General features: G+C 49.8%; 4 protein-coding genes and 1 pseudogene across 6 annotated transcripts; 3 read left to right on the plus strand and 2 right to left on the minus strand.

The window, feature by feature from the left end:
* Positions 1–8,492: 8,492 nt before the first annotated feature.
* On the plus strand, positions 8,493–9,410 carry LOC112901401. Its single transcript, XM_025970311.1, has 3 exons — positions 8,493–8,733; positions 8,812–8,929; positions 9,052–9,410. The coding sequence occupies exons 1-3, from the start codon at positions 8,558–8,560 to the stop codon at positions 9,283–9,285; spliced, it is 528 nt and encodes a 175-aa protein (XP_025826096.1). The 5' UTR covers positions 8,493–8,557; the 3' UTR covers positions 9,286–9,410.
* Positions 9,411–10,055: 645 nt separating this feature from the next.
* LOC112900374 (NAD(P)H-quinone oxidoreductase subunit M, chloroplastic) lies at positions 10,056–11,209 on the plus strand. Its single transcript, XM_025969205.1, has 2 exons — positions 10,056–10,582; positions 10,779–11,209. The coding sequence occupies exons 1-2, from the start codon at positions 10,118–10,120 to the stop codon at positions 10,953–10,955; spliced, it is 642 nt and encodes a 213-aa protein (XP_025824990.1). The 5' UTR covers positions 10,056–10,117; the 3' UTR covers positions 10,956–11,209.
* Positions 11,210–11,296: 87 nt separating this feature from the next.
* LOC112900373 lies at positions 11,297–15,028 on the minus strand. Of its 2 annotated transcripts, none has more exons than XM_025969204.1 (6): positions 14,256–15,028; positions 14,032–14,130; positions 13,786–13,902; positions 12,827–13,058; positions 11,800–11,882; positions 11,297–11,428 (listed from the first exon to the last, which is right to left on the minus strand). In XM_025969204.1, exons 1-6 carry the CDS (start codon positions 14,976–14,978, stop codon positions 11,354–11,356), a joined length of 1,329 nt encoding a protein of 442 aa, XP_025824989.1. In that variant the 5' UTR covers positions 14,979–15,028; the 3' UTR covers positions 11,297–11,353. The 2 variants fall into 2 exon arrangements, with proteins under 2 accessions (XP_025824989.1, XP_025824987.1); XM_025969202.1 differs by having other exon boundaries at positions 14,032–14,136.
* Positions 15,029–16,825: 1,797 nt separating this feature from the next.
* Positions 16,826–20,005, minus strand: LOC112898869. Of its 2 annotated transcripts, XM_025967173.1 has the most exons (4): positions 19,264–20,005; positions 18,741–18,984; positions 17,684–17,760; positions 16,826–17,256 (listed from the first exon to the last, which is right to left on the minus strand). In XM_025967173.1, the coding sequence occupies exons 1-4, from the start codon at positions 19,969–19,971 to the stop codon at positions 17,179–17,181; spliced, it is 1,107 nt and encodes a 368-aa protein (XP_025822958.1). In that variant the 5' UTR covers positions 19,972–20,005; the 3' UTR covers positions 16,826–17,178. The 2 variants fall into 2 exon arrangements, with proteins under 2 accessions (XP_025822958.1, XP_025822959.1); XM_025967174.1 differs by lacking the exons at positions 16,826–17,256; positions 17,684–17,760 and adding an exon at positions 17,768–18,397.
* A 2,951-nt stretch (positions 20,006–22,956) lies between these two features.
* On the plus strand, positions 22,957–24,897 carry LOC112900940 (annotated as a pseudogene).
* Positions 24,898–26,368: the final 1,471 nt, after the last annotated feature.

Raw genomic sequence — 26,368 nt, forward strand, 5'->3', positions numbered from 1 at the left:
CTCACCGAACTGACAAACTGATGAGCGCCAAGTCTCACTCACGCATCGCTCTATCCCGTGCAATCTGGGTCAGAAACTTTGTCGTACCATGAACGTGTGTACGTACGAGTGCAACTGCTCACAAAAGCCAACAGGCAGCAGTGGGCTGTGCACAGCACAGCAATGCAGTCCCGCCCGCGGCGCGACATAAAAGCCTCTGAATTTCTCGCCACCCAGCCATACCCAGCGGCTGCGCATTTCAAAGCAGTGCAACTGGCACAAGCGGAGCAGAACTGTCGATACGCGGGCTCACAGCACAGGTCGCTCCCAAGTCTTTGCAGTTTCGACGAGTCGTTGGCGGATACAGACCCGCGGAGAGCGCGCGACGAGGCGACGACCGACGAGGGGAGGAAGAAACCGTCAGCTGGTACGAGAAAACCGTGCAGGGGCCAGGGGGTGTCGTGCGTCACGCCGACGGCGGCCGCGTGTTTTCCTGCCGCTCGGAGCGACGCGAGCGAAGGCTTTGTTTGATTAAGGGTGCCTTTGGATTTAGCAGGAGTCACGTCGGATATTTATAACTATAAAATTAATTAAATTAATTATATAAATGGAGACTAATTCACAAGATAAATCTATTAAATCCACCATTAGCACATATTTACCGTAGCACAACATTATCAAATCAGAGACTAAATAGATTTGGTGGATTCATCTCGCAAATTAATCTCTGTTTATACAATAGATTTTATAATTAATATATATTTAATATTTTTAATTAATATTCAAATATTCAATTTGACGAGACTAATATTTAATCCGGAGAAACTAAACAACTCTAAATCTCCCGGCCGGCCGGGTGGAGCGGCGGCCAGGTGCCCGCGGCTCCGTCGGTTGCCGCGGCCGGCACCGCGGGTATGGACAACGGAGGCGACAAGCGCTCCGATCTATGTGTCACCAAAAGCTGCTACGTAGGATTCTGAGATAGCCGGAACCGGTATGGGCGGGAGAGGAGATTGCACGGGAGCACTGTATTTCCTCTTGAAAAAAAAAAGATAATTCAGTGTTCGATCACGTCGATGGTTCGTATCATATGCATGGGTTAACATCTGTTTTCTTTTGTCACTGAACGAAAGACGAAATACCTTGGCCAGGGGCGTATTTGCTATTCCGAGAGAGTTAAGGGGTGTAGTTTAGAAGCTGGATGCAGATACTTGACGCAGTCCCGTCCTCGTGCCAGATCAAGAAATTTCTGTTCTTTTTCTCTGCCGGGGTCCAGTGGGCGACTGGCGTACTTTGGCATGGCAGTAAAAACATGTGCCGAGAATTCTTTCCTTCAGTGAGCCATGCGCTGGGGTCCAGCGACCTGCAGAGTGCCTGAGTGCGCGCGCTCCAAGGGACATCGAAAATTCCCAACTCATTTGAGATTCGGTAGGCTCGGGCGCTCGGCCTTCTGCTTCTTTGGCGAGCTGCAATTCGTGCATCCAGAATGGAATCCGCTCTGCTGCGGCGCCAGAATCGATCGTCAATTCTGGTGCATAGACAAGTTGACATGTTGGTGCAATAAAATTTTGCGACGCGTTAGCTTTTTGATTCTTTCTGCGCTGTCGTCCTGCGGTCCTGTGCGTGCGATGTTGAAACTTGAAAGCTACCGTCCTGACAGAGGGGAGAGGAGACGGTGCTGATTGACGCCGAGCGTGCATGCTTACCTTAGCTTCAACTCTAATCAAAGTGGAGTGTCTGCCGTCGACCATATCGCGGGTAAACATCGATCGAGTACCACTGCTGCTTACTCTTCTGAGCCCGTGTGATTTTGAGACGCATCGCCATGTGAGCACTGCAGCTTTTACCACGACGCAGACTACTCATCAAGGTGAAATCACTTGTCGCAGCTGCCACCGGGTTGGTCGTGCGAGCACTGCACTGCCCGCTGACCAAGCTTTCTGGGTGATCATGCACTGCACCCGGCCCGTTCAATCATTCCGCTCTCGCTCGGCCTGTCAACTACTGCCTGCGCTTTCCTAACAAAATCACTGCAGCGAGTCCAGCTAACACCGGACACCAATAATTGTGTTCTGCGAATGCAGTAACGTACTACCTGTATATCTCTTTCTAGGAACACACAACTCAACACTGTCCCGGAAATCCTAGTCAGAAACTGTATTTTCAAGAGAAAACAACTCGATCATATCCCAAACTGCGCGTACGTACGAATACGAGTACTCGGCAAAGCGGGGACTGTCGTTGTAGACGACACGTCGTATTGTGCACACTGCACAGAGAATCCGAGAAAGCCTTTGATCCCTCGGCAGCAGCTCCACTGCGCACTGTGCACGGGACACTGCGTCAGGCCGACGAGAGCCGCGTGCCTTCTTACTTCTCCCGCTTGGAGCGAAGCGAACCCGGCGCGCGCCGGCAGGGACCGACGAACCCCCGCCCAGGTGCGCGCGGTTTTTGTCGGTAGCCGCGGACGGGCGCAGGGCTGAGGCGACAACCAACAGCCTCTTCAATCGATCGCAGGGTGCGTTCGTTTTCTTCCTCCAGAGTCTGGATCCGGCACATAAAAAGAATCTTGCTATTTAGAAGTATTAAATAAAATCTGTTTATAAAACTTTTTACACAGATGCGTGCTAATTCACGAGACAAATTTAATAAGCCTAATTAATCCATAATTTGCCACAGTGATGCTACAGTAATCATCTGCTAATCATGGACTAATATACCTCATTAGATTCGTCTTGCGAATTAGCCCTGGGGTTCTGCAATTAGTGTCGGTGTTTAACCGGCTGCCCACCGAGGGATATACCCAAGGTGTTAAGTTTTGGGTGAGGGAACGCCGAGATCAGAAACTCGAAGGTGCAAAGAACACAAGACTTTAGACAGGTTCGGGCCGCACGGAGCGTAACACCCTACGTCCTGCATGGTGGTTTGTATTATCTTTGGTGTAGAATGACCTAATGATCTTCTGTTTTGAGGGGGGTCCCTGACCTCCCTTGTATATCCGAGAGGTCAGAGTTACAAAGATGCTAACCAACCCCCTCCGAAGAATCCCACCAGAACTGATCTCGAGTAGATCCTCTCTGTGTTGGTTAGCTCTATCTCCTATTTAAACGGGATGAATAAGAGATAAACAAGATGAATAAGAGATAAGACGGACTTAATCTCTTAGACCTCTTTAAACTACGTTATGTGCCCAGCCCGGTGACCCCGAGTCTGACAAGCCGCCGAGCTCTTCGTAGCTGAGTACTGCAGGCTTATCGAGTACTTTCGAAACAGTCTTCGACTTCTTCTGGATCTTCGTCTTGAAGTCCTTCTTCGAGTACTTGCTGGGCTGCATCGAGGCTATGAGGTGCTCATGCCCCGAATTTTTATTATGGTGTGCGATTTAAAAATCGCACTCCATATGGAGTAGCCCTCGAGCCTTAGGTTGAATCGGAGAATCAGGCTGAGGGTCCCATTAGACTGTAACCCTCCTTATCCTTCAAAGAAATTTGAAAAATAAGTAGTCGATGCCACGTACCCCGCAGCCCCCGAGCCTTAAATCCAAATCCCACAAATATGGAGATAAGGATCTAAAAACCGTGGCATTGGTGTTACTCTGGAATTCTGATAAAAACTCTTCGCCTCTGCATAGTGAAATTAACCCTCCCGCTGGTTTATTTAACCGTGCGGTGGCTTAGAGTTTCTTCTGCACTCTCAGTCTTCATATGAGTCGTTTTCGAGTAGTTTTACGGCGTCCAGCCCCCGAGCTTACAAGCCAGGAGAGCCGAATGAGTCATGTCGAGTAGTGTGCATCGCCCAGCCCCCGAGCCTGAGAACTAGCGAAACTACGATGGCACGCCGCGCTGCCTGGAAGGTTGTTGCTGAATCTTGATCTGAAAAAAAGACAATGCACACATTATGTAGCATAATGCGAAGATACCGAGTAGTACTCAGTAATAATATAAATACACCAAAATTTATTCGGTGTAAAAATTTCGCGTCTTGCTCTTGCTAGGCCATGTAATTTCCCCGGGCAGTTAGCCTGTTACGTTTAAGCACCTGATCCCTGATGGCCGTAGACCATAGCGTAGGGAGCTTAGCCGCATGCACGCGTAGGAGCATAGGCTTACAGAAGAGTCGAGGTTTCACGGATTAAGGCGTGTGCTACCCGAGTACTTTAGCAACCGTTAAGAGAAGACAAATAAGTTGTCATGCGACAAAGAGGATGCGCAGTGCGCAAAGATAGTCGGCGAAGTGTAGCTCTGGAGGGTTTCATGCCCATCGAGAGACGTACACGGACAAGTAATCGATCATGGTGTAGCCCTCGAGGGTTTCATGCCCGTCGAGAGGCGTACGAAAAAAGGTAGCCGATCTTGTGAAGAACAAGTCGGAAAAGGTATAAATCACTTAGCTTGATTTGTGGACGAATGTCGACGAAGCCGTGGAGCTCGTTGATGAAGCTGCGACGATTTGTTGATGAAGCTCGACTAGTTGGAACCGATTCCGACTAGTTTTCAAGTCGAGATGAGTAGTTGATGTAGTCGTCGGCGAGCTGCCGATCGTCCTCGCGAAGTCGAAGTAGTCGAACACGTTGCTGCCGCGCGCGGATATTGCGGCACGAGCCGAAGTTGAGCCGGGTCGTCGAGGTCGACGGCCGCGGTGCATCGACGCTGTAGCACAAGGTGAAGTCGAGCCGAGTAGTCGAGATTGATGTAGCCGTTCGCTGAAGGATCCGATCTCGAACTTGATGAATCGATCCGTCGATGCACATGCGTGAAGGTAGCAATCCACCACCTGGTGAACTAGAAAGATGCCATCAAGTTCGCCGGCGGATCTTCGACGTGCTCCCCTACCTGGCGCGCCAGCTGTCGGTGTTTAACCGGCTGCCCACCGAGGGATATACCCAAGGTGGTAAGTTTTGGGTGAGGGAACGCCGAGATCACGAACTCGAAGGTGCAAAGAACACAAGACTTTAGACAGGTTCGGGCCGCACGGAGCGTAACACCCTATGTCCTGTATGGTGGTTTGTATTCTCTTTGGTGTAGAATAACCTAATGATCTTCTGTTTTGAGGGGGGTCCCTGACCTCCCTTATATATCCGAGAGGTCAGAGTTACAAAGATGCTAACCAACCCCTCCGAGGAATCCCACCAGAACTGATCTCGAGTAGATCCTCTCTGTGTTGGTTAGCTCTATCTCCTATTTAAACGGGATGAATAAGAGATAAACAAGATGAATAAGAGATAAGACGGACTTAATCTCTTAGACCTCTTTAAACTACGTTATGTGCCCAGCCCGGTGACCCCGGGTCTGACAATTAGTTTTGTAATTAGACTTTATTTAATACTTCTAAATGATAATATTCTCTTTGATGTGACACCTCTAAACTTTAGATTCTAGAAAACGAACGCACACTCCGACGAGAAAAAATAACATTTGTCCCCCACACCCTAAAAGAATGGTTTGATCTCTAGCACACTAAACTCATCGATTTTGCTTGCAGCACACCTTGAATACTTAGAGTTCTCTACGCCACACCATTGCAAACAAAATAATAATTTCCACATGAGATGAGTGGTAAAAAGATCACTTTACCCTCTCTTGTCTAACGCCAGCTTCGTGTGAATCTTTCTTTCCCTTCCACTGGCTGCGCATGGTCGCGACCACCCCTCCTACCTTCCGTGTGCCCTTTTGCTGGCGGCATGCCTCTTGAGTGGCGACGTGAGCGAGCGTCGCATGGAGCGGCGGCGCGGGGTGCAGGAGGGCGAAGGCAAGGAGAGGCCACTACGTCTTGCTGGGCGTGTGCAAGTTCGAGCCCACCGTGGCTTGCTCGAGGGGGCCAGTCACATCAACGAGGTTAGCCATTTAAAGAAGAAAGAGAGGGCTCAAATGGAGGAAATCGGCTTGGAGAGCACCAACGGAGGAGACCAGCTCGCGGTGCTCCATATCCAAGATGAGCAGCAGCCAGCAATGCAGAGGGTAGCAAGAAGACCAGAGCGTTGAACTATATCTGTCCTCCAGCTTAGAGGAAGAAGAAAGCCATGGGCAACAAAATCTTTTAACTCATCGTTTATCTTCCAAATGATTATTTTATTTGGTGGAGTGTCTTGTAGATAAAATTACAAAATCGCAGTGTCCATCAAACAAATTCGCCGAGTGAAGTGTGCTGTGGACTAAACCACATTTTCTCAGTGTCCTACGGACAAAAAACCCAAAAAACATCCACTTCCCTTACTAGGTTTGTAACGCCGAAACTTTGAGATACCAGAGTTTTGCTTAATTTTCTTGGTGGCACAGCTAAATCACTAGCGAAAATGTGCAATTTTCTTGGCGGTTCTCATCACCTATAAAAAAAATACATTTCTTTAGCTTTTATTAGCACCTCCAAGTAGCGACCACAGTTCTTCTTGGGAGTTATATTATAGGGATGTTTGGTATTCCGGAGAAGTAAGAATATTGAATCTTTGTACATCTTTTTACATTTGGGAACATGGCATCTAGCTTGCATTTGTATGCATGCCAAGGAAGGCCCGTGTGATAGTTGCTTCACAACGAGGTAACGTGCTTAAAATTCCTTCTTGGTTGAGTTGACCAGAGTTCAGTATAAGATAAAACTGCCTCTCAGTTATCTTGCAACCTTATGAAAATAATTTATAAATATACGACCTACGCAAACAATGTACCACATGTGAAAGTAAGTTAGTCCAGTTGGCATCCCCCAATCATAACACCATAACAAGAATATATAACTATATTATAATCATATTACCTGTGAGATTGTATGAGAGCTAGTTGCCATTTTTATAAGCTAGTGACGTGCTCCTTAATTAATTGCCTCCGAGAAAATAAGCAGTAATGCTTAACTGAAGGAGTCTATTGAAAAGCAGCCCAGCATTGACAATTTTACATTGTCAAGTAGGGGGATCACGAGTCAGGTGAAAGCCAAGGTACTAATGCAATGTACTACAACAGGTCGGTCGACGGGTAAGGAGATTGGTACCAATCCTACGTGGATGTCAAAGTCTACCATGATCGTGATTCCGTAATTTCCTCATCGATTTCTTGCAAGAAGTTGATGGGTGATCAATCATGTCATGGAACTTGGAATCGATCAAATCACTAATAAGGGAACATATTATTTGCTAAATCATGAACATCGACGACGGCACCGTCATGTACATTTTGAGTTAATATTAATAATGATTAAAGTGAACAATTTAAAAGCATGTATATAGAGTATTTTATTTCTTGTAATTTCAAAAGTAAGTACTTTAGACACGGGTTTAGTGGTTGCTTTAAGTTATTATTATTATAATAGTACACGTGGGTAAGTTTATTCCGATTTAGCGCTTACTTTGTGTTATTTTTAGTATGATGAACCTATGTAAGACATTTAGGTGTAAAATTTAGGGGTTTATTTACAATGGCAGGAATGGATACTTTAGATGTATACTTGTGGTGTCACCTTAGTTTATTTTTCATAGAAGTGGGTAACCAGTAGAAAATTAGATCCAACGATTAAGGGTCTGTTTGGATCCACCAACTAAAATTTCTAGCTAAATTTAGCTGTTAGGGATCCAAACGACCTATCTAAAAGACCAGCTAAAGTTTAGATGAGTTTAGCTGTTTCAACATAGCTAAAGCTAGCTAAATTTTAGCTGGATCTATTAGCTGGAGGATCCAAACACATCAGCTAAAATTTAGCTGGGAGGACTTTTAGCTGGCTAAAGTTTAGCTTTAAAATTTTAGCCAGTTAAATTTTAGTTGGGTGGATCCAAACAGGTCCTGATTGTTGCCGGTAACCACAACAAAATAAATTATCGGATATTTTCTTTTCCGTACAAACCTCTCTGTTGTTTCTGGTGTGTTCTATGAGTATTAATGTGAATCGTCCAAAAAAAAGAGTTCAGCCTAAAACAATTATTGTTGTCCTTTTTTGAAATTACTTATTGTTGTCCCGGACTGGAAGGCTGGAACAAAATACTTAAGAGTGCAGTATTTGAGACATATTTGGGAACAAAATACTTAGCAGTTTGCTCTAGAATGGGTCAACGTCCTCGCAGTTCCTTGTTCGGGTTCATGGAACAAAATTCCTTGTTTGTAAAACGCGTTGCAGATCCGAGTGAAATCAATCCAGTCAGCATCCCGATCCTAAACCCATGAGCAGAAGATACGTACTGTAACAGAACCTGTCGCCATTTTCTAGAGGCTAATGCTCCGAAAAAAACAGGTACTGCTTCGCAGCAAAGAAGCAGCCGAGCATCGACATCGTCAGATCAGGGCATCACGGGTCTGGCAAACGCATGACGAAGCAGGTCAGCAACAGGCACGTCGGTGGACGACGAGTAAGGGGATTGGTATCGATCCTACGTGGAGGTCAAGGTCGTCTCACGGCATCTGGATTCCTGATTTCGCTATCCATTTCTTGCAAGACTTAGCTTAGATGGTTAATTGTGGTTGCAAGTCTACTGCAACTGGCACGCGCAATCTATAAATACATGGCCTCTATTTTCTTCCCCGCGACCTGAACCAGAAGTGCCGGCCATCGATTCAGCGGTCGACAGCTTTGTACGTAATTCTCCCGGGGAAAAAAAAACACCATGGCCATGGGGTCCGATGAGGAGCCTGGCGCTGCAGGGCCTGCCCTCCCTCTCGTCCGCCTGAACCACGTCTCGTTCCAGTGCGCCTCCGTCGAAGAGTCGGCCGCCTTCTACCAGCGCGTCCTCGGCTTCCAGCTCGTCACACGCCCGGCGTCCCTCGACTTCGGAGGAGCATGGTGAGCAGCCACTTCGTGCTGTGCCTGCTAGGCGATGGAAATGCTTGATGTTTATTCGCGCAAGGTGAAACATTGCAGGCTGCACAGGTACGGCATGGGGATACACCTGCTGCAGCGTGGCTCGGATCCCGACGCGCCGCCGGTCGCGAGGCCGCCGGCGGCGATCAACCCCAAGGGCAACCACATTTCCTTTCAGGTGAAGGCCGCGGTTTCAGTATACAGGCTCCAGAGCACAATGTTACAGATCCGCCGCCCTCGCTCGTCGTTCCTCCACAGCTAACGTGCGCGCTTTGTTTGCCGATGGCATGCATGGTGCAGTGCGCGGACATGGGGCTCATGAAGGCGAGGCTGGGGGACATGCGGCTGGAGTTCGTCGCGGCGAGGGTGCGCGACGGCGAGACGGTGGTGGAGCAGCTCTTCTTCCACGACCCCGACGGCAACATGATCGAGATCTGCGACTGCGAGAAGCTCCCCGTGGTACCCCTCGCCGATGCAGCATCAGCCGGCCTCCCCGATCTGGTGGTGCCGATGCCAAGGGACGTGCATGGCTAGTCGTTCGTGGTACTTCCTCGTAGCTTAGCACGATTATTTATTTGATTCGTTGGATTTGTGAGTTGTAACAAGAGACAGTTCAGTACGCTACTGTAGCTCATTTAATTTGTTGCCAAATGCCAAGTGTCCATAACACACACAAGTTGGGAAATTTCCGGTTTACTACGTACGTACGCGTCTTCCAAGCTGAATTTGGGGCTAGCCTTTTGAACAGAGGATTCCCTCCCGGGAAAGCTAAAGCCCGTGCAGCAGCGGCAGCTTTCGCTTTGCCTTCCGTGCGACGCGATCATCACGTAGACGAAACATTTCTTTTTTTTTTGAAACGGATAGACGAAAACATTTTCAGCCGTTGCGGATCTACTGCTGCTTTTGCAGTGACGGTAAAAGTGGCTTACTGTTAAGAATAGGCGTGCACCACATGCGAAGCCTTTTTATTTTTCTGAGAAATGACTGACAAGCGACAACACACGAGCTGGTCCAGTATCCGTGAGACACGAAACCGCGTGTGCACAGTGTACTCAGTCGCAAGGCGGCAAACGGGCGCCAGCGTTCACCGCCCAATATTTTCTTGAAGCCTGCTTGGCCCAATGGGCGCAACAACAACACACAACCGGGAGGCGCCAGCATCGTTCACGGCCCAATATTACTGGAAGCCTGCCTGGCCCAATTGTTCGTGTGGCGGAAACAGCCCTTATCCACTCCAAGTACGCGACAGCGGCACGAGCGACGCGCGGTAAGACGCCTGTGGCTGCGGTGCACGGCAGCCGCTGAGAAAAAGGCAGAGGAAACCATCACCGGCCAAGCAGACGCCAAGCAGAAAGCGGCCACAGGCATGGCGACCACGGCGTTCCTGTCCCCGGCCAAGCTGGCGCCGCAGGGGCGCCGGTTCGCGGGCGCCAAGACGCCGGGTCGCGTCAGGTTCCCTCCGGCGCGCGCCCAGCCGCAGGAGCAGCAGGTGAAGGAGGAGGAGGCCGAGGCCGAGGCGGCGGCCGTGCCGCCGGCGCAGGGCGGCGAGGAGCCGGCGAAGGCGAGGAAGGGGGACGCGCAGTCGCTGCCGCGGCAGCCGCTGGCGGAGAGCAAGAACATGAGCCGGGAGTACGGCGGGCAGTGGCTGAGCAGCGCGACGCGGCACGTCCGCATCTACGCGGCGTACATCGACCCGGAGACCAACGCGTTCGACCAGACGCAGATGGACAAGCTGACGCTCATGCTCGACCCCCAGGACGAGTTCGCCTGGACCGACGAGGCCTGCCAGATGGTCTTCAACGAGTTCCAGGACCTCGTCGACCACTACGAGGTAAAGTATCCTCTCTTCACTGCTCTCGCTGCTACATGTCTCAAAAGCAGATAGATTTGAATTCAAATATCATGTTAGAACAAACATGGCAACAGAAATAACATTGCTGAATACTGTGAGGATATAGACCTGTACGATACTAGATGGCTCAGCAGGGCACGTTGATGCTACCTGATTCGTTCCTGCGTTGAAACAGGGGGCCGAGCTGTCGGAGTACACGCTTCGGTTGATCGGATCTGACCTTGAGCACTTCATCCGTAAGATGCTGTACGATGGGGTGCTCAAGTACAACATGAGGTCCAGGGTCCTCAATTTCAGCATGGGCAAGCCCCGGGTCAAGTTCAACAGCAGCCAGATCCCAGAAGCAAAATAGAATGAATCCAGCACTGAAAGAGAATGGTTTCTCCATTCAGTTGCTGAGCGATATGTATACTTTGCAGTTCCTGCATTCCGGGACTCAGACTGCACAGGTGCAAAGTCATACACGATTTCTGTTACAACATTTCGGCACTCTGCACAGTTGTACCCACATAAAGAGTGGCTGGGCAAAATAACTACTGTCTAAACTCTAAACAACACTTCTGTTTCTAGAGCACCGAGATTGGGTACCTGTTCTGCAACCCCATAGTTTTCATAGTTTCTTCTAAATAGTTATTACCGATGACTCCATGAGTATTACCAGCCAAATTTACGCACTAGCTGCCACGCTAAATCAAGAAAAGACTTTGTTTCTGAAACAGGAGGGAGTTTCAGCTAGTATGGGTAACCCTCTCACGTGAAGGAAACAACTCGGTATCTTTTGAAGTCATCTGTCCATGGCCTGAATTGGTCTTCTCGCCCAACATTCTACAAAAGTAATACAGATAGAGATAAGCAATCGAATTTTGCACATATGCTATGCTGTTGCTGAGTAGCATGCACTGCATGCAAGTAAGAAGACAGTACAGAGTAATGGTACAAATCAAATGATTAATCATGAATTCATGAGTGACGTCATTCCTAGCCTCATTTTGACTGTATTTTGTGGAGCTACATTTTGAAGGTAGAGCCTATCTCCACTGAAAAGTACGCCTTTTCTTTTAATTCTACCAAGAGAGCGTTTCTTCTAATCAATAGTTACTTGCTTTAACAAAAGATAGAATTATGAATTTTAGATGTGTGCCAATACACACTCAATTTGCCCAGATTATTATCAATAAAGAAATTGTATGCAGTACCTGCAACCAGAAGAAAAGCCCACGCAAAAGAGCCAAGCGATTGGGATAGTTGTTGTCTTGGAGTCTGAATTGCTCGGCAAGATCTGAAATTCAATAAACAAAGAGGTGTCAGTTAGTACATATGCAAACCAGAAAGTTGGAGAAAAATAGCATTATCCCTCCACTTTTTACAGATCAAGATGCGTAGCCGTACAACATCACAGAAAGAGCAAACACAGCATGCTTCCCTTGGGGCAAATGGAAAAAAAAGTTACAACAAAATATGATGGATCTACTATAGACATTTATGCTAGCATTCAAATCATGGCACTGACATATGCGTATGTGCTGAAAGTTAAAACAAACCAACTGTCAAGCCAACACAATTTATCGTCAGTATATATATATATATATATATATATATATATATATATATATATATATATATATATATAGTACCGCATAAGAAACCATTTCAAAATATCAGAATAAAACTTTAAGTGCTTCAAGTTTCAAAGAAATCTTGCGCTCAGATGAATGCATAGGATGTGAGGCATTAGAACTACAAAATTCCAGTATAGTGCAATAAGACAATGATGACTGTTACAGCAACACAAATAACTTTTCCCCCTTTCAAACAGCTACTGTTTAAGTTTACAAATTAAGAAATCCAGGTGTGGCGTGGAAGGAATATTTCCACAACTATAATCAGATATTAAAGCAAACCATCAATAAGCTCTTTTAGGCATATGCTAATTTAACTAGGGCATAAAACATGCAGACACAAAACAAACAATGAAGCAGCACAGTGCTCGGCTCAAGGTTCAAAATGAAAATAACAATTACAAACAATGGCACATACAAGTTTTATGAGGTATAATAGCTCAGTACAGATCATAGAACGAATTTGCTTTAGCAAGGAGATAAGCAATAAGCGTTACAAAAATTCTACATAAGGAAAACAAAAACGACAACAAAACATAACCAAAGGCCAAACAACAAAAGATTACACTGAAAAAAATGCAGTGTGCATGATATAAAAGCATACCTGGGTAACTATCAAAGTATGACTTGCCCATCTCATGCTTCCAGGGATAGTACACCACATTATTACGGGTCCTTCGTTCCTTGACAATCGGACTGCGATTAGTGGCCAGGGCAACATACCTATCATATTCTTCCTGTTTAAATGGTTTGTTGAGAATCTCCATCAACTCTTTTTTGAAAATTGAATTTGGCCTCTCAATAATATGTGGGGGCCATATAACGCCTTGTAATTCCTGTGAGTAAACATCAGCAGAAACAAGAATACTGCATGAGACATAGATTTGGCCTTATCTTTAAAGAAAAAGTGAAAACAGATCATCGGATATGAACAAACATACTAACTGTATTACAAGAGACATCCGCTAAAATAATCCATTCAGTGCCTAGAAAATAACATTAGAACATCCATATATTACAAAAAGGGAAAACAATTTGAAAGGTATTAGATGATAAAACACAATTATAGTGTTTGCAATTTATTCTTCTATGACGAGCTCATGCAATAAGTATCAAAGTTCTAAGACCTGCATAAAATGATGTTTTTATCGCTAATCTACATTATCTAGAACCATCTTGATTGTTTTTAGTGTACCATGCAAGCCTTGAAATCTATTATGGTATGACAGTTATTTAAAAGGCTAAAACTATTGCGACAAATTATATGTAGTAAATAGGTCACAAGAACAATCAATGTATGGAGAAAGATGGTAAAAGAGAAACACTCTAATTGTAGACTCCTATTTGACAGCTAAGGACGCGTCAGTAAAAATCAGAGGAAAAAAATATTTGTATTCGTGCACCCCTATCTGGAGTTCTAAACAAGCACATAACATATATATGCTAGGAGCCTAGGAAGCATGGCCATTTATCCATTTAACAAACAATGCACACTGGTAAAAACTATAGCATGTACATAAACAAATAATAATTTCAATGACATCTACTATAATAATTTCTAACCGAAGCATTGTGAGGTGTGGCCGGATGTCCCTTGCTTGAGCTTGCTTCCCTGTTACATGGCTGTGACTCTGTTATTCCCTTGATTGGCGCACTCAAATTCTCTCCGTCCTCCTCCATCTATTTGGCCAGGCACAACATAGACGTGACCAGAAAAGAATGATATGGAATCAGTGGCGTCGGACACAAGGAACCTGCTCCTTGAGACATGACAACAATTCACAAGAGATGGGAATGGCATGGTGTTACCTCAAATTCCATAACATTGACAATCTGTAAATCTGATCCAGGCCCCACCTCCTTCCCCTGCGTGTCCTCCTCGCCCTCTTCTTCGCTCACCTCCTCCACCTTCACCTTTAAGCCAGACGAGTTAGAAACAACACAAGCAAAAATAGGGGTTGGGAATAGGTGCGTCAGAGGCATGGAAAACGGACATAACACCAATTCACAAGAGATGGGAATAGCGCCAGTACCTCTAAGTCAAAGACGTTCACGATCTGCAGATCAGAATCAAGCCCCGCCTCTTTCTCTCCGTCCACGTTCTCCTCCTCTTCCGTACCAACACTGTCCTCCCCTGAGTGCCCTGACGCAAGAATGGACACGTCTTCATCTTCCTCAGCGTCGCTATTGTCTACGGACGGCTCGTTCCCCATAAGGATGGTTGCATTCCCCATCTTCACCACGGCTGTGCCTTCATTCACCACACGAACGTGGCGGAGGAAGAGGCGGTAGTCCTCGTCGATGCCAGGCCGGGAGTCGTACCAAGCGGGTTCCCGCGCCGCCGGCGCAGGGTCCTCTTCCACGGGGACCGCGCCGCTCCGGACCTCGACGCGGGGGCTCGGCTCTGGGGCCTTGCGCTTGCCGCCGGAAGAGCGAGGGGAAGCGGCGCCGTACGGGGCCGCGTGCGGGGAATTGCGCGCGGCCAAGGAGTCCCCCTCCGACGGGGGAGGGCCCCGTTGGCCCCCGTACTCGGAGCCGGCGACGGGGTCCCCGACATTGCTGCCGGGGAGGGGTTGCTCGTACCTGATCACCTCGGGAGGGGAGACGCCGTCCTCGGACGGGATGTAGAGCGCGTAGGCGTCGCCGTCCAGGCGGACGTGCTGGAGGAAGAAGAGGTAGTCGGGGTCGACCTTGTCGGCCTCGGGCGCGGCCGCGGCGGCGGCGGAGCGGGTGTAGGGTTTGCCCGGCGGCGGCATGATCGGGGGTTTTCGGCCGCGGCCAGCTGGTTTGGAAGGGTGGGGTGGAGTCCGCGAGGAGGCGCAGTGTAAACAGTAGCGTGACTGTGTCCGTGCCTCTTATATGGTGGGACCATTTGAGCGAGACTTCGCGTAGTCCGCGCTGTCGGCGCCCTCATGTCTATCTTAAGACGCGGTAGATGAGAAGCCTCCTGCGCGAGAAATGCTCCGTATTCGATCCCTTGCCAATCCCATCGTGAAGACGCCAGCCACGTCTTGCCACGCTACGACTGTAGCGGCGCGTAAGCTGAGCGCCAAAAATCGACGCCACAACTAGGATGTGAAACAGCAATGGAGAAAGCTGTGATGACTTGATGAGCTATAGCTTTTTCACAAACCAAGCACACACCAACTTTTTATGACGGAAGCGCAAGTTCACCGTGGTGAAGTGTGGTTGTTAGCCAAGCACCCTATATAGTATTGTATGACATTTATATATGTAGCAAGTATGTTTACTATAGGACTTCGGTAGCTCATGAATGGAAGAATAGCATTTTAATATACATATATATATATTAGCCGTTACTAATCATTGGCTTCATGAACTCATCCCTTTTCTCGCAATAAAATTATATTTGGATGCGGTTAGATTGAGAGGACTTTCCCGTTAGTAATAATGTGAGGCATCGGTTCTTTTTCGGTCCACATTCATTACATTCATTGAACTTACACCACCCCTCCATCTTTCTTTCTCCTTCGCTGTCTCGCCCACGCTTATCCTTCTTTCTCCTCGTGCACTGCCTCGTACCATCCTTCGCGTTACCGATGGTGCATCTGATGCGCCGGTAAGAACCATCCACCTTCATCACCCTCCTCTCACACCATGATTTGAACTCACACTTCTCAACTATCATCACTCTACCGCCTTCGCTCGCAACCACTACAGAGCCAGCAGCCTAGAGGTAACCTCTAACCTGGAATTTCTGACCTAAATCCTTAATCTTAATGGATAGTTTAATTCCGCCGTGGCTCAATTTTATTTGGAGAGCTATCATAAACCGAGATGCCCCTCCATTTAGATTTTCCAATCATTCTGTTCATATTAGATTGGATAAAATATCGATAATTTGGAGGTATCATAGATGCACAACAGGCTAATAGCCTTCTGTCACCATTGGCTGGTCCGAACTTCTAATATACCATTTGCATGTGAAAAGAAAAAAGAAGGGCAAGAAGCATCTTCTACATCTACTTCAATTTGCAATCCATTCGTCTCGTCATCGACAGATCTCCTTGTTCCATATTCCTTCGTCTATTCACCATAAGACCATTTCATCCTCCAGGATAGCAACTCCTCTGCTCTCACCATGCCAGCGTTCTCAGGCGACCACTGACTGCCCTCGGCTTTTGTACCGCCGCCACCACTACACACCAGTTTCTGGTTGTTATTTGGAGTACGATTTTGCATGCGAAAGTTCTCAAAGCGCCCCGCTTGGATGCTGAAACTGGCTAGCTGGAAGCGTAATGTAGTCGAAAGTTCCGGAAATTTGGGATAAATTTTACAAGTTGAGGTTTCGTCAAGGTGTTGAGGGTGCCGGAGGCCAACAACTGGCCGGCATGGCTTCTGCTGAGATTCAGAGGAGGCACGGCGGCTCATCGTCGCGACCTGCCATTGCGCGTGGCGGTCAAGCAGCGCAAGGGAGCGTTGAGGGCGCTGCTGAACAAGTGTGGTGGACTGGCGGTGGTGGTACATCTGTTAAACTGGCAACCCTGGACTGATCTCTGCAATCCTGCGGTCATACGAGGGGACAGATTTAACCGGTTCGTTCTGGATCCTGTTTTCAGCATAACACTCGTAGACTGCTCGATGACAGGGAGATCAAGTACAAAAACACCTCAGTTACAAATTACAATCTGGGCAAAAGGGTCACATCCCAAACGTAATCACGTAAGATAGAATATCTATTACTATTCCAACAGGGAAATGTTTACTCATCCAATAGCTGATAGAATGTTTATGAATTCAATAGGGAACTGTTTATTATCCCGATATCTGAACGGCACATGCACCAAGAGTGAACATGGTATTCCAGAATCGGGGCCTCACTTGTGCAAGGCCGCGCACTCTCTGCTGAGGACAATTGGTCACAATCGCAGAGTTATTATCTCCATAGAGTGAAATCAAGCAAACTAAGGGTATAGCCACATAGTCGGTGCGAGCTCAGTCCATCACAGGAATCACCTCTTGATCTTTGGAATCATCGACCCATGGCTTGAACTGATCGTCATGAGCATTGTTCTGCAGAAGGATGATATGGAGCTCAAAATTTACAAATTCAATTTGAAAAGGAACAATGGTGCTGAGGCATGCAATGGCTGCAAACAAACTGATTTCACTACAATTGACATCAAGCCTGCTTAACCAGATCTCCTAACGGACTATATTGACTTACAGCTTTGCAGCACAGAAAAAATTCTATTTCAATAAAACCTTTACCCAAAAAGTATATGCACTCTAATTGTGAGCAATGTGCAAGTGAATAATAAGTAGTTCGCTATAGGGAACCAAAGTTTTAGGTTGGGCAATTGTGCTTGCACATCAAGTGGGTAGAAACATGTGGAATTCATATATATGATAACTGTTTTCAATAAAGGAAAAAAAAGATGAAGAGAACAGGCATTGGCTAAATAGTTATTAAGAAATACAAGAAGCACTAATAGGTTACCTGCAACCAGAACAGAAACCCACGCATCAGAGCTAGACCATCGCGACGGCCACTGTTCATAATTTGTTCAGCCAGATCTGAAGGAAAGTAAAGAAAATGCATTAACTAGTAGTACAAAGAAAATATGACCCGTCAAGAACAAACATCACTCTTTCTCAAACAAACACAAAATATTTTGCTTAATGACAATTACAGATGTGCTTTGCAGTTGGTTCTGTTGTTACTGCAGAGTGGTGCCAAAAAAATAGTTTGGTCACTAAACGGAAGGAAAGATAAAACTTCCGATCTAGTATAAAATATATTGTTATCCAACAGAATGATTCTACTGGGGGTTGACCATTCCTGCCATGATGCTGATCTCAAATGAAGCAATATCTAAGCTGAAATGAGCCATTTATCAATTGTAGGGCTCAACAATAAACTAAGTATTACATTTGAAATGTTGTATAACACAAATTAAATTGCTCCAAAATCATAGACATATTTCGCACAGGCAACTATAGAATTCAATAACTGAATTTGAATACTTCAGCGATAACAGTTGTTCAATAACAGTCATTGTCCACTGAACTTCTGCTGTTGAGCTTACAAATTCTAAAGGAATAGCCAATGTGAAGGTGTGACCTCAAAAAAGATTATGTCAACAACCATAGATCCGTGCTTCAACAATATCATCAATAAGATGTTTCAGTCGTGGAACAGGGAAGTAACACACTGTATATATGATGAAAAAAAAAGGGTGTAAACAAACAAAATGACTGGATACTGTTGACATAAATAATAATAGATACTCATCTAAAAACAAAACGAATAACAGTCATGGACTAATATCACAATAATAAAGTTGAAGAGGATATGACAAAACTGGGCATGAATTACAGGAATACAGATAAGACCCAACACATATCAGAAATCTACTTGCGGTTTAGTTAGAAGATCATTTAGAATGTTTATCAGAGCATTTTAAAAATGAAAAATGTAAGTAGCGCTTAAAGGAAAAAGCAATTAGGAGACATCGTTCATGAACAGAAAGTATGCAAGCAATACAACACTGTACCTGGGTAGTGATCCAAATATGAACTGCCCATTTCTTCTGTAGGATAGAATTTCGTTTCATTGCGGACCTGCCGTAGCTTCATTAACGGAGTACGGAGAGTAACCATGTCAAACAATCTATAATACTCTTTCTGAGCAACCGGCTGTGTAAGGGCCTCGATCAACCTACGCTTGAAATCTGAATCTGGCCTTCGGGTGATATGTGTTGGCCATACAATACCTAGTTCCTGTTCTACCTTTTCCCCCTATATCAAATGAATAGGAAGGAAGAACCAATCCAAGGCAAGGTAACGGATATGTCAAACATTCATCTTTTAGAACAATAAAGAAATTAATACACATAACTTCTATAAAACATTCCATCCACATGGTGCACGTTATTATTATGTTAAAAGAAACGTACTGGTATATTTTTAGAATCTTATCTGACACAGCTCTGGCGCTGTCCACTGAGAACAAGCACGGATGCACACAAGAAGAAATTCTTTGCGCACTGAGAGCTAATAGAAGTATCAGAATCTCACCGAATTTGTACGGCGTCCGGCACGACGGCCGTCGCTTGAGCTCGCCTCCCAATGCACGCCCTTCATCGTGCCTGCATCCGCTGCATTCGACAGGCCCTCATCTCCGCCATCCTTCCCCTTCACCTCACGCCCTGGTGACGGATCCGCGCGCCAATCGCACGCGTACTGCTCCGGAACAGCTGTTGCCGGAGCACCGGAGCCAACCTCAACGCTCCCCGCACCAAAACTGCCCCCTTTCCCCGGTGAAGGAACGGCCGCCTCCACCACCCGCTGCTTACCCTTCTCCCTCTGAGGCCCATCCACAACCGGCTGATCGTAGTTGATGACGACGCCACCGATCTCGAGAACCAATTGGCCATCCACCAGGCGCGTGTGCTGCAGGAAGAGGCGGTAGTCCTCGTCGACGTCATCGAGAGAATCGTACCAAGCGGGCCTCGCCTCCAAGGACGCCGACGATTCCCTCTCCTCAGCGCGGCCGTTGGTGCTGAGCCTGCCCGGGGAGGGGTCGGAGACGCACTCGCCGTCGGAGGTGCTGCCGGGCGCGGCCTCGTACCTGAGGACCGAGGGCGGGGAGGCGCCGTTGGCCGGGAGCTCGAGAACGTAAGAATCGCCGTCGACGCGGATGTGCTGGAGGAAGTAGAGGTAGTCGGGGTCGACGTCGCCGGCGGGGAGGCCGCCGCGGTCGAACTGGGAGCCGAGAGCCGGCATGGTGGGCAAAGGGTTTATTGGGCTTTGACGCTGCTCGGGGTATGGCCTCGTGGGAATTTGTAGAGCGGGTTCGCTGATTCCAATATGGAATGTGTTGGCAGATCTTCGCAAAACGTGTGGGCCTTATCTCCTGGTTCCCGGCCCAAAATCAGCTGCGGCAGAATCATCTGCCGTGCCGAGCTGAAAAAGTCTCACTCCTAAAACTAGCAGTACTGCCGACAGAACCAAGCCAGCCAATTGCCCGCCTAAACTGGTATTGACTCAGAAACGGTTTGAAACGCTTAGCGCAGAGCGGTAACTACATTTTGAAGGTGGAGACATTTGAGGGATCGAGCTAGATTCGTGCGGCCTCCGGTTGGAACGATTAACGACTCCTATCGAAGCTTAGACGTGGAATTGCATTTCTTCACAATACTGATTCTTTCTGGACAGCAAATTTTAGAATTACTGGATCTAGCTAATTTACGGTTGCTCGTAAATTAGCCATCTAGCTGTGTGATTTGGTTGGCTGTAGCAGCAATCGGATCTAAACGATTCTCAAACGGACTTTGCGAATGCAGAGAGAATCTTCATTTCTACCTGGCCAGGCTGGTAATATAATGGGACAACTAATTAACTGCTCTATTTAGCCATCTTGTAGCCTGTAAGTACGCAGACAACGAGATATCAACTACTTGCATGGCGTCAGTAAAGAAACTAATCACGCCCTTAGTGATTCCTAACCATTTCTTTTAACATTCGCGACCATGAGGAAATGGGAAATAAACAATGGACAGTGGAAACAGGAATCCAGTTAGTTTTAGTTGGTCAAATCATGAACCTCAAATAAAACTGCCCCATTATAAAATTGGATGGAGTACGTAGTGCTTTACACCTACAGTAAACGACAAATAGCGCACATTCAGTATTTAGTTAGCTCTAAAAATCTCAGCGTCAATTTTGCGGAGGAGTGTAGAGTGTAGTGCACCGAAAGCATCGAACCGACCGGTACGCATGAGTAGGCAGCAAGTCTTCGCCTCCACGCCAACAGCCGCGCGGCGTTTATGGCCGTTTTACTGCTGCCCTGCACCGCGGGGCGCGGGCAACCCTACGAACCAGAAGATTGATGAGGCTTGGTCCACGAACGGTCCGTGGACCAGACAGCCAACCTCGAGTCGAAACCGAAGCAGGCCGCGCGCGCGGTGGTCTTCGGCTCTTTCGCTCGTCGTCCGCTCTGCTGCGTCGGGCGGTGAGCCCGGCCCAGGACCATGAAGACGACCCGGTCCATCGTCTTTCGAGTCCCACGGCGCGCGGCTGGAGCCCACCCACCCAGCCGACTGCGCGCCGCACCACGCCGACCAACCCAGTCGGCGCCAGCCACGTCGCGACCGTGACGCGTCCTCCAGCCTGCCAGGTCGGATGACTGACTCGGCACCGGCGCGACCTTGGAAGCCGTGCCCGGATGAAAGGATATCATCGCTCCTGCAAATCGTCCACTGGCGCGTGGTCCCCGGGAGCGACGGGTCCCCCGAGCCAGCGTCACGAGGGAAGGGAACGTGCGGCCAGTAACCGCTGCCCGGGCGCCCCACCTTTGCCTGCTTCGGCCGCGCGAGGTGGCCTTGCCAGGAAGCAACCGGTTGCCGAAACTGCCCACGCGCCGCGCGCGGGCATGGGGCGTGGCCCGTGCCGCTGAGGCGGCGCCGGCGGGCCGCCCAGATTTTTCGACCCGGGGCATTCCGGTAACTTCTCCGGGGCGGAAGGAGGCTCCAGTCAATTTTGGCGATTCCACGTACGCCCGGCGGGTGGAGCCACGCGAATGCCGCCGCGGCATCGCGCAGGACGGCAGGAGGGGGGAATCGTTTTGAATTCGTTTCGGAAAACTTGTATAGATTTTAAAAAAACAACGTGTTTTTTTAAGAAGGATAAAATCATGGATGTGATGTTTGTTAGTTTGCAAAAAATTTGCCAATACGCATTCATAAATCCGGTATACCATCCCTTTCGTGTGGGTAGAAACATGGCATATTCTCGATATTTCCTAGAAAAATCGACATGGGAAAGGCCAAAACGAATCGCCAAAGCCCGGTCGTTGCTTGTTTCTATCGGTTTCTGATAAACTCGAGTTTGCTTCGCAGGCGAGGAAATAATATACTCCGCGTCTACCACTAGTGAACATGCTATTCCCGTGCTTGCCCGCCTAAACTTCCTTCCGGCCGCCCGCCAGGTACCACAAGATGAAACCATCAATGGCGCGCGAACAGTTTCCAAATCCAGCACGAACGCGCATTGATTCTCACCAGCGTGGGGTGCGTGCATGAGCCCAGATGCAGTGCGATATCGCTTCCGTATCCGCCAAAACAGTATACAGCCCATGAACTATGAATACCGCCGTATCCAAAATCTTTTCGTTTTTTTGAGAAAAAACCAAATTATTTTTGGAGACGATGAAACTGACACGACGCACGCACGTCCACAGAGTCCCCCAGCAGACCCGAACTGGAATCGGAAGCCCATGCCATGCGGCCTGCGTGCGCGGGTCCAACCAAAGTTCGAACGCCCTCCTCCCCCACCATCCAAATCCCCCCCCCCCCGGTAGCGAGGGCGAGGCGCCGGGCCGACCGCGGGCCCACCACGTGCCCTCGGCCCGGGCGCGCGCCACCCCATCCGGCCGTCCGCTGGGTCAGCGCGCATCACGACGCGCCGTTTCACCTTTCTTTTTTAACAGCACATCTTTGGTTTGGCTCCATTTCTTTTCGAAAGTGGGAGGGCGCCTGTACAAAAGTGGGGCGCGGTGGTAGTATCGGATAGCGAGGTGGCGGAAAATAAAATAACCCGGAAAAAACCCATAGGATATCGCGGCGGGGGAAATTAAAGAGAGGGGGGAAAGCGCCAAAGGGCCAAGGGGGAGGAGTCGAGGCCGGTGTGAAATTGGCGAAACGGGAGGGGGCCGAGCGGGAAACCGGCGCGTCGCCCCTTGTTGAGCCCACGGACTTCGGCAGCCATTCAATGCTCCACCAAACGCTCATCCCTTCCTCCTTTTCCCCCCTCCGTCTCCGCCTCCTCCTCCTCGCCTTTCCTCCACGCCTCCGACGCCGCCACAACGCCACCGGGTGGTTCCCCCCCCCCCCCCACCCCAACCACAGCGCCTTCCCGCCAGGCTCCGCCATGCCTTCCCTCGCGCACCACCATAGCCCCCTGGTAAGGAAGGGTGCCGGCCGGCGCGGATAGATGGTTGATTGATTGAGGGGGGCCGGAACAAGATTCTCCGGGTGTTTTTTTTGTTTCTTTTTTTTTTAGATAGAAAGAGAGGGGAGAAACGTTTCTTGAACCGTGCTGCTTGGTATCCGGAATTTGTGGTTTTGATGTGTGCGTGTTTTTCCGGCCCGGCGGTGAAGGATGATGGGAGGATGGACGCGCTGAAGAGTGATAATAGCTTCCCGCCGGAGGAGACGGCGGAGGACGCCGCAGCGGCCGCCGCCAGTGCGCTTGTTGAGAAGGACGGGTTCTCGGTCGAGGACCTTCTGGACCTTGAGGAGTTCTGCGAGCCTGACAAGGACGGCCCCGACGACGTAGAGGCGCCGCCGCCGCCGGCTGCCACCGCGGCCGAGGTGAAGTCGAACGAGGACTCGCAGCCGTTGTCGGTCGTGACTTACGAGCTGCCGCCGCCACCGCCGGAGATGGTTGACCTCCCGGTGAGTTTCCGGGGTACCCTTGACCGCTTCGCTACTATTCGCGGAAAGACGGCGGCTTTCGCGAGTCTTCTCCCTGGCGTTATCTTGGAAAGCTGATTAATTTATGCTTCCGTGCTCTGCGTTCCCGCAGGCGCATGACGTCGAGGAGTTGGAGTGGGTCTCCCGCATCATGGACGACTCGCTCTCCGAGCTGCCGCCGCAGCCGCAGCCCCCCGCGGCGTTGGTGGCGTCCATGTCGGCGCGGCCCCCGCTGGCGCAGCAGCGGCGGGCGCCGCAGGTGCACGACGGCGCGTACCGTGCGCTGCCGGCGGCCCCCGGCCCGCTGCGGACCCCGACCATCTGCGCGCTGTCCACGGAGGCGCTGGTGCCGGTCAAGGCGAAGCGCAGCAAGCGGACGCGGGGCCCGGGGTGGTCGCTATCGGGCGCCTCGTTCTTGTCCGACTCGGCCTCGTCCTCGTCGACCACCACCACCTCCTCGTGCTCCTCGTCAGGTTCGTTCTCGCCGTTCCTCTTCCTGGACTCGGCCCCGTTCAGCGGGCTGGAGCTGGGCGAGGGCTACTACAACCACTTTCTGCCGGCGCCGCCGTCCAAGAAGTCCAAGCACGGCGGCGGCAAGGGCAGCAAGCACAAGCCCAAGAAGCGGGGGCGCAAGCCGAAGCATCTTCCCCCCAACCCCTCCGCCGCCGGTGCGGCCGCCCCGCAGCCGGCCCCGGGCGACCGCCGCTGCAGCCACTGCGGCGTGCAGAAGACCCCGCAGTGGCGAGCGGGGCCCGAGGGCGCCAAGACGCTGTGCAATGCGTGCGGCGTCCGCTACAAGTCCGGGCGGCTGCTCCCGGAGTACCGCCCGGCGTGCAGCCCCACGTTCGTGAGCAGCATCCACTCCAACTCCCACCGTAAGGTGCTCGAGATGCGCCGCAAGAAGGAGGGCGGCATGGTCGCCACCGCCGCGCCGGCCGTCGCGTCGTTCTAGCTGCCCCTCCCTGCCAACAACAACGAGGCTGGCCACCAAGCAGCAGCGGTGGCTGTACATTTTTTCCGGCCGTAATAGCCTTGTACCGTACCTGAATTTCCCCTCTTGCTAGTATCGTCGTCGTAGTCCCTTGGGTTAATTAGAGTTTAGGAGCTTTCGATTAGGTCTGGTTAGGTTTAGCTTTGGTTCCTGTTAGGGTTCTACTGCGACAGCAGCGGGCGCAGCACTAGCGCAGAACTTAAAATTTCTAGCATTTCTTAAGAGGCAGCTTTTCTTTCTTCTTCCTTTCTCTGAGCTACTAGCTGTATAGCTTGTTTGGTCCATGGCATCGGTCAATGGCGATTGCCTGGTCCTGAGGCAGTTGAAACGGAGAATCAGCAACCCTGCGTCAGTGCACCTGGTGCTGGAAAGGAAGACGAGACTGATCGATCGACCGAGGCCGAGGAGCAAAGGGTGCAGCTTGCACCGTATGTATCGGGAGCAGGTGCGTGTTGCGTGCACCCTTGGTTACATCACATGGTGTTGTCACCTGTAACGACATGGTATGCTTAGTTAGGAGGGTAGCAGATTGGAGATAGCGAGGTGTGGAAGCAAAGCATCAAGGCTGATGTTGCCATCTTACTTGATCATAGGCATGAGCTGTGAAGTGGGGATGGATGGATGGACCGATGGAACAGGAACTCGGGGCTCCCTGGCCGTTTGATCTTGCCGGGTTAAGGCGACACTCTGCAGCTTTGTAGGCTGTCCGTAGTGGTTTCTTCTGACTCGCTGTACCTGGAACAGAGCTAGTACTGGCGAAACGAGCACCTAGCGCTTGGCTTGGAGGCTTTGCGCCAGGGGCCATCGGCTTCCGCGCTCACTGAGGTCTTTACTCCACACTGTAGCACGCCAAGCTTTTGGCTCAGGATGGCGCCGGCACATCCCTGGCAATCTGTGGGGGTGCTCCTCGCTCGCTGCTTGTACTAGCACTGTCAACCGCCATGCGCCAACAGCTCTGCCCCGAGCCCTTGAAATTTCCGCGGAGACGACGAGAGATTTTTTGCGCCCTTCCCTCTCAGCAGCCCTGCTGGCAGGGTGTTCCGGGTAGTGGTGGTGGCACAGTCATTGGGCGGACCCAGCGCCCAACTTACTTCCAACCTAACCTGGACGGTAACGGCGAAGTGGCGATTGGATTGGTGGGGCACCCAGGAGGAGGTGGTGGGGGTGGTGGTGGTGACCGCGACCGGGGCCTTTTTCCAATCGATTGCGGTGGTGGTACTCGCCTCTGCGGCGGTAGCGGTGAGCCGACGAGCTCCACCACCACCATCCGCGGCCGGCCGCCCCGCACGCGCCGGCGCCCCGCTGCTCCACTTGGGCGGCCGCCGCAGCCGCACGCTAATCCCGTGCCTTATCGTAAACAGCCACGCAATTCTGCCGCGCTTTGCTTTGTTCCTTTCTATCGGTTCTTGTCCATCCGGATTCTTTTCCCTCTCTTTTTTTCATCCAGTTTTCGTGCCGGGCTGTTCTGGTTCGAACCCAACCAGTCGCGTCGCGTCTCCTTTCGTTAGTGACTGTGAACAGAACGGCTGGGGGACAGGTGGGAGTGTGATGCGTGCCTGCGAGGCTGCGACAAGAGACTGGAAATGAAATTGGAGGCTGGAGCCTGAACATTTTGCAATGGCGCGTCGAGATGCGTAGCCGGCTGGCCGGCCGGTGGCCGAGCGTGTGTGGGGAGGATTGTTTATGCCCGGGAATTTCGCGACGAGGAACCGGGGAT

Source organism: Panicum hallii, chromosome 7 (genome assembly GCF_002211085.1).
Source record: "Panicum hallii strain FIL2 chromosome 7, PHallii_v3.1, whole genome shotgun sequence".
Lineage (NCBI taxonomy): Eukaryota > Viridiplantae > Streptophyta > Magnoliopsida > Poales > Poaceae > Panicum > Panicum hallii.

Bases quoted from the DNA above. Each gene is read 5' to 3' on its own strand.
- LOC112900373 (XM_025969202.1), bottom strand. From the start codon at position 14,978: ATGCCGCCGCCGGGCAAACCCTACACCCGCTCCGCCGCCGCCGCGGCC. The intron at 14,137-14,255 runs GTACTGGCGCTA...TCTGGCTTAAAG, and splicing joins TGAACGTCTTTGACTTAGAG to GTGAAGGTGGAGGAGGTGAG. The intron at 13,059-13,785 runs GTTAGAAATTAT...GTTTACTCACAG, and splicing joins CCACACCTCACAATGCTTCG to GAATTACAAGGCGTTATATG.
- LOC112901401 (XM_025970311.1), top strand. From the start codon at position 8,558: ATGGCCATGGGGTCCGATGAGGAGCCTGGCGCTGCAGGGCCTGCCCTC. The intron at 8,734-8,811 runs GTGAGCAGCCAC...GAAACATTGCAG, and splicing joins CTCGACTTCGGAGGAGCATG to GCTGCACAGGTACGGCATGG. The intron at 8,930-9,051 runs GTGAAGGCCGCG...TGCATGGTGCAG, and splicing joins GCAACCACATTTCCTTTCAG to TGCGCGGACATGGGGCTCAT.
- LOC112898869 (XM_025967173.1), bottom strand. From the start codon at position 19,971: ATGCCGGCTCTCGGCTCCCAGTTCGACCGCGGCGGCCTCCCCGCCGGC. The intron at 18,985-19,263 runs GTGAGATTCTGA...CATTTGATATAG, and splicing joins CCGGACGCCGTACAAATTCG to GGGGAAAAGGTAGAACAGGA. The intron at 17,257-17,683 runs GTAACCTATTAG...ATCCTTCTGCAG, and splicing joins GGTTTCTGTTCTGGTTGCAG to AACAATGCTCATGACGATCA.
- LOC112900374 (XM_025969205.1), top strand. From the start codon at position 10,118: ATGGCGACCACGGCGTTCCTGTCCCCGGCCAAGCTGGCGCCGCAGGGG. The intron at 10,583-10,778 runs GTAAAGTATCCT...GCGTTGAAACAG, and splicing joins ACCTCGTCGACCACTACGAG to GGGGCCGAGCTGTCGGAGTA.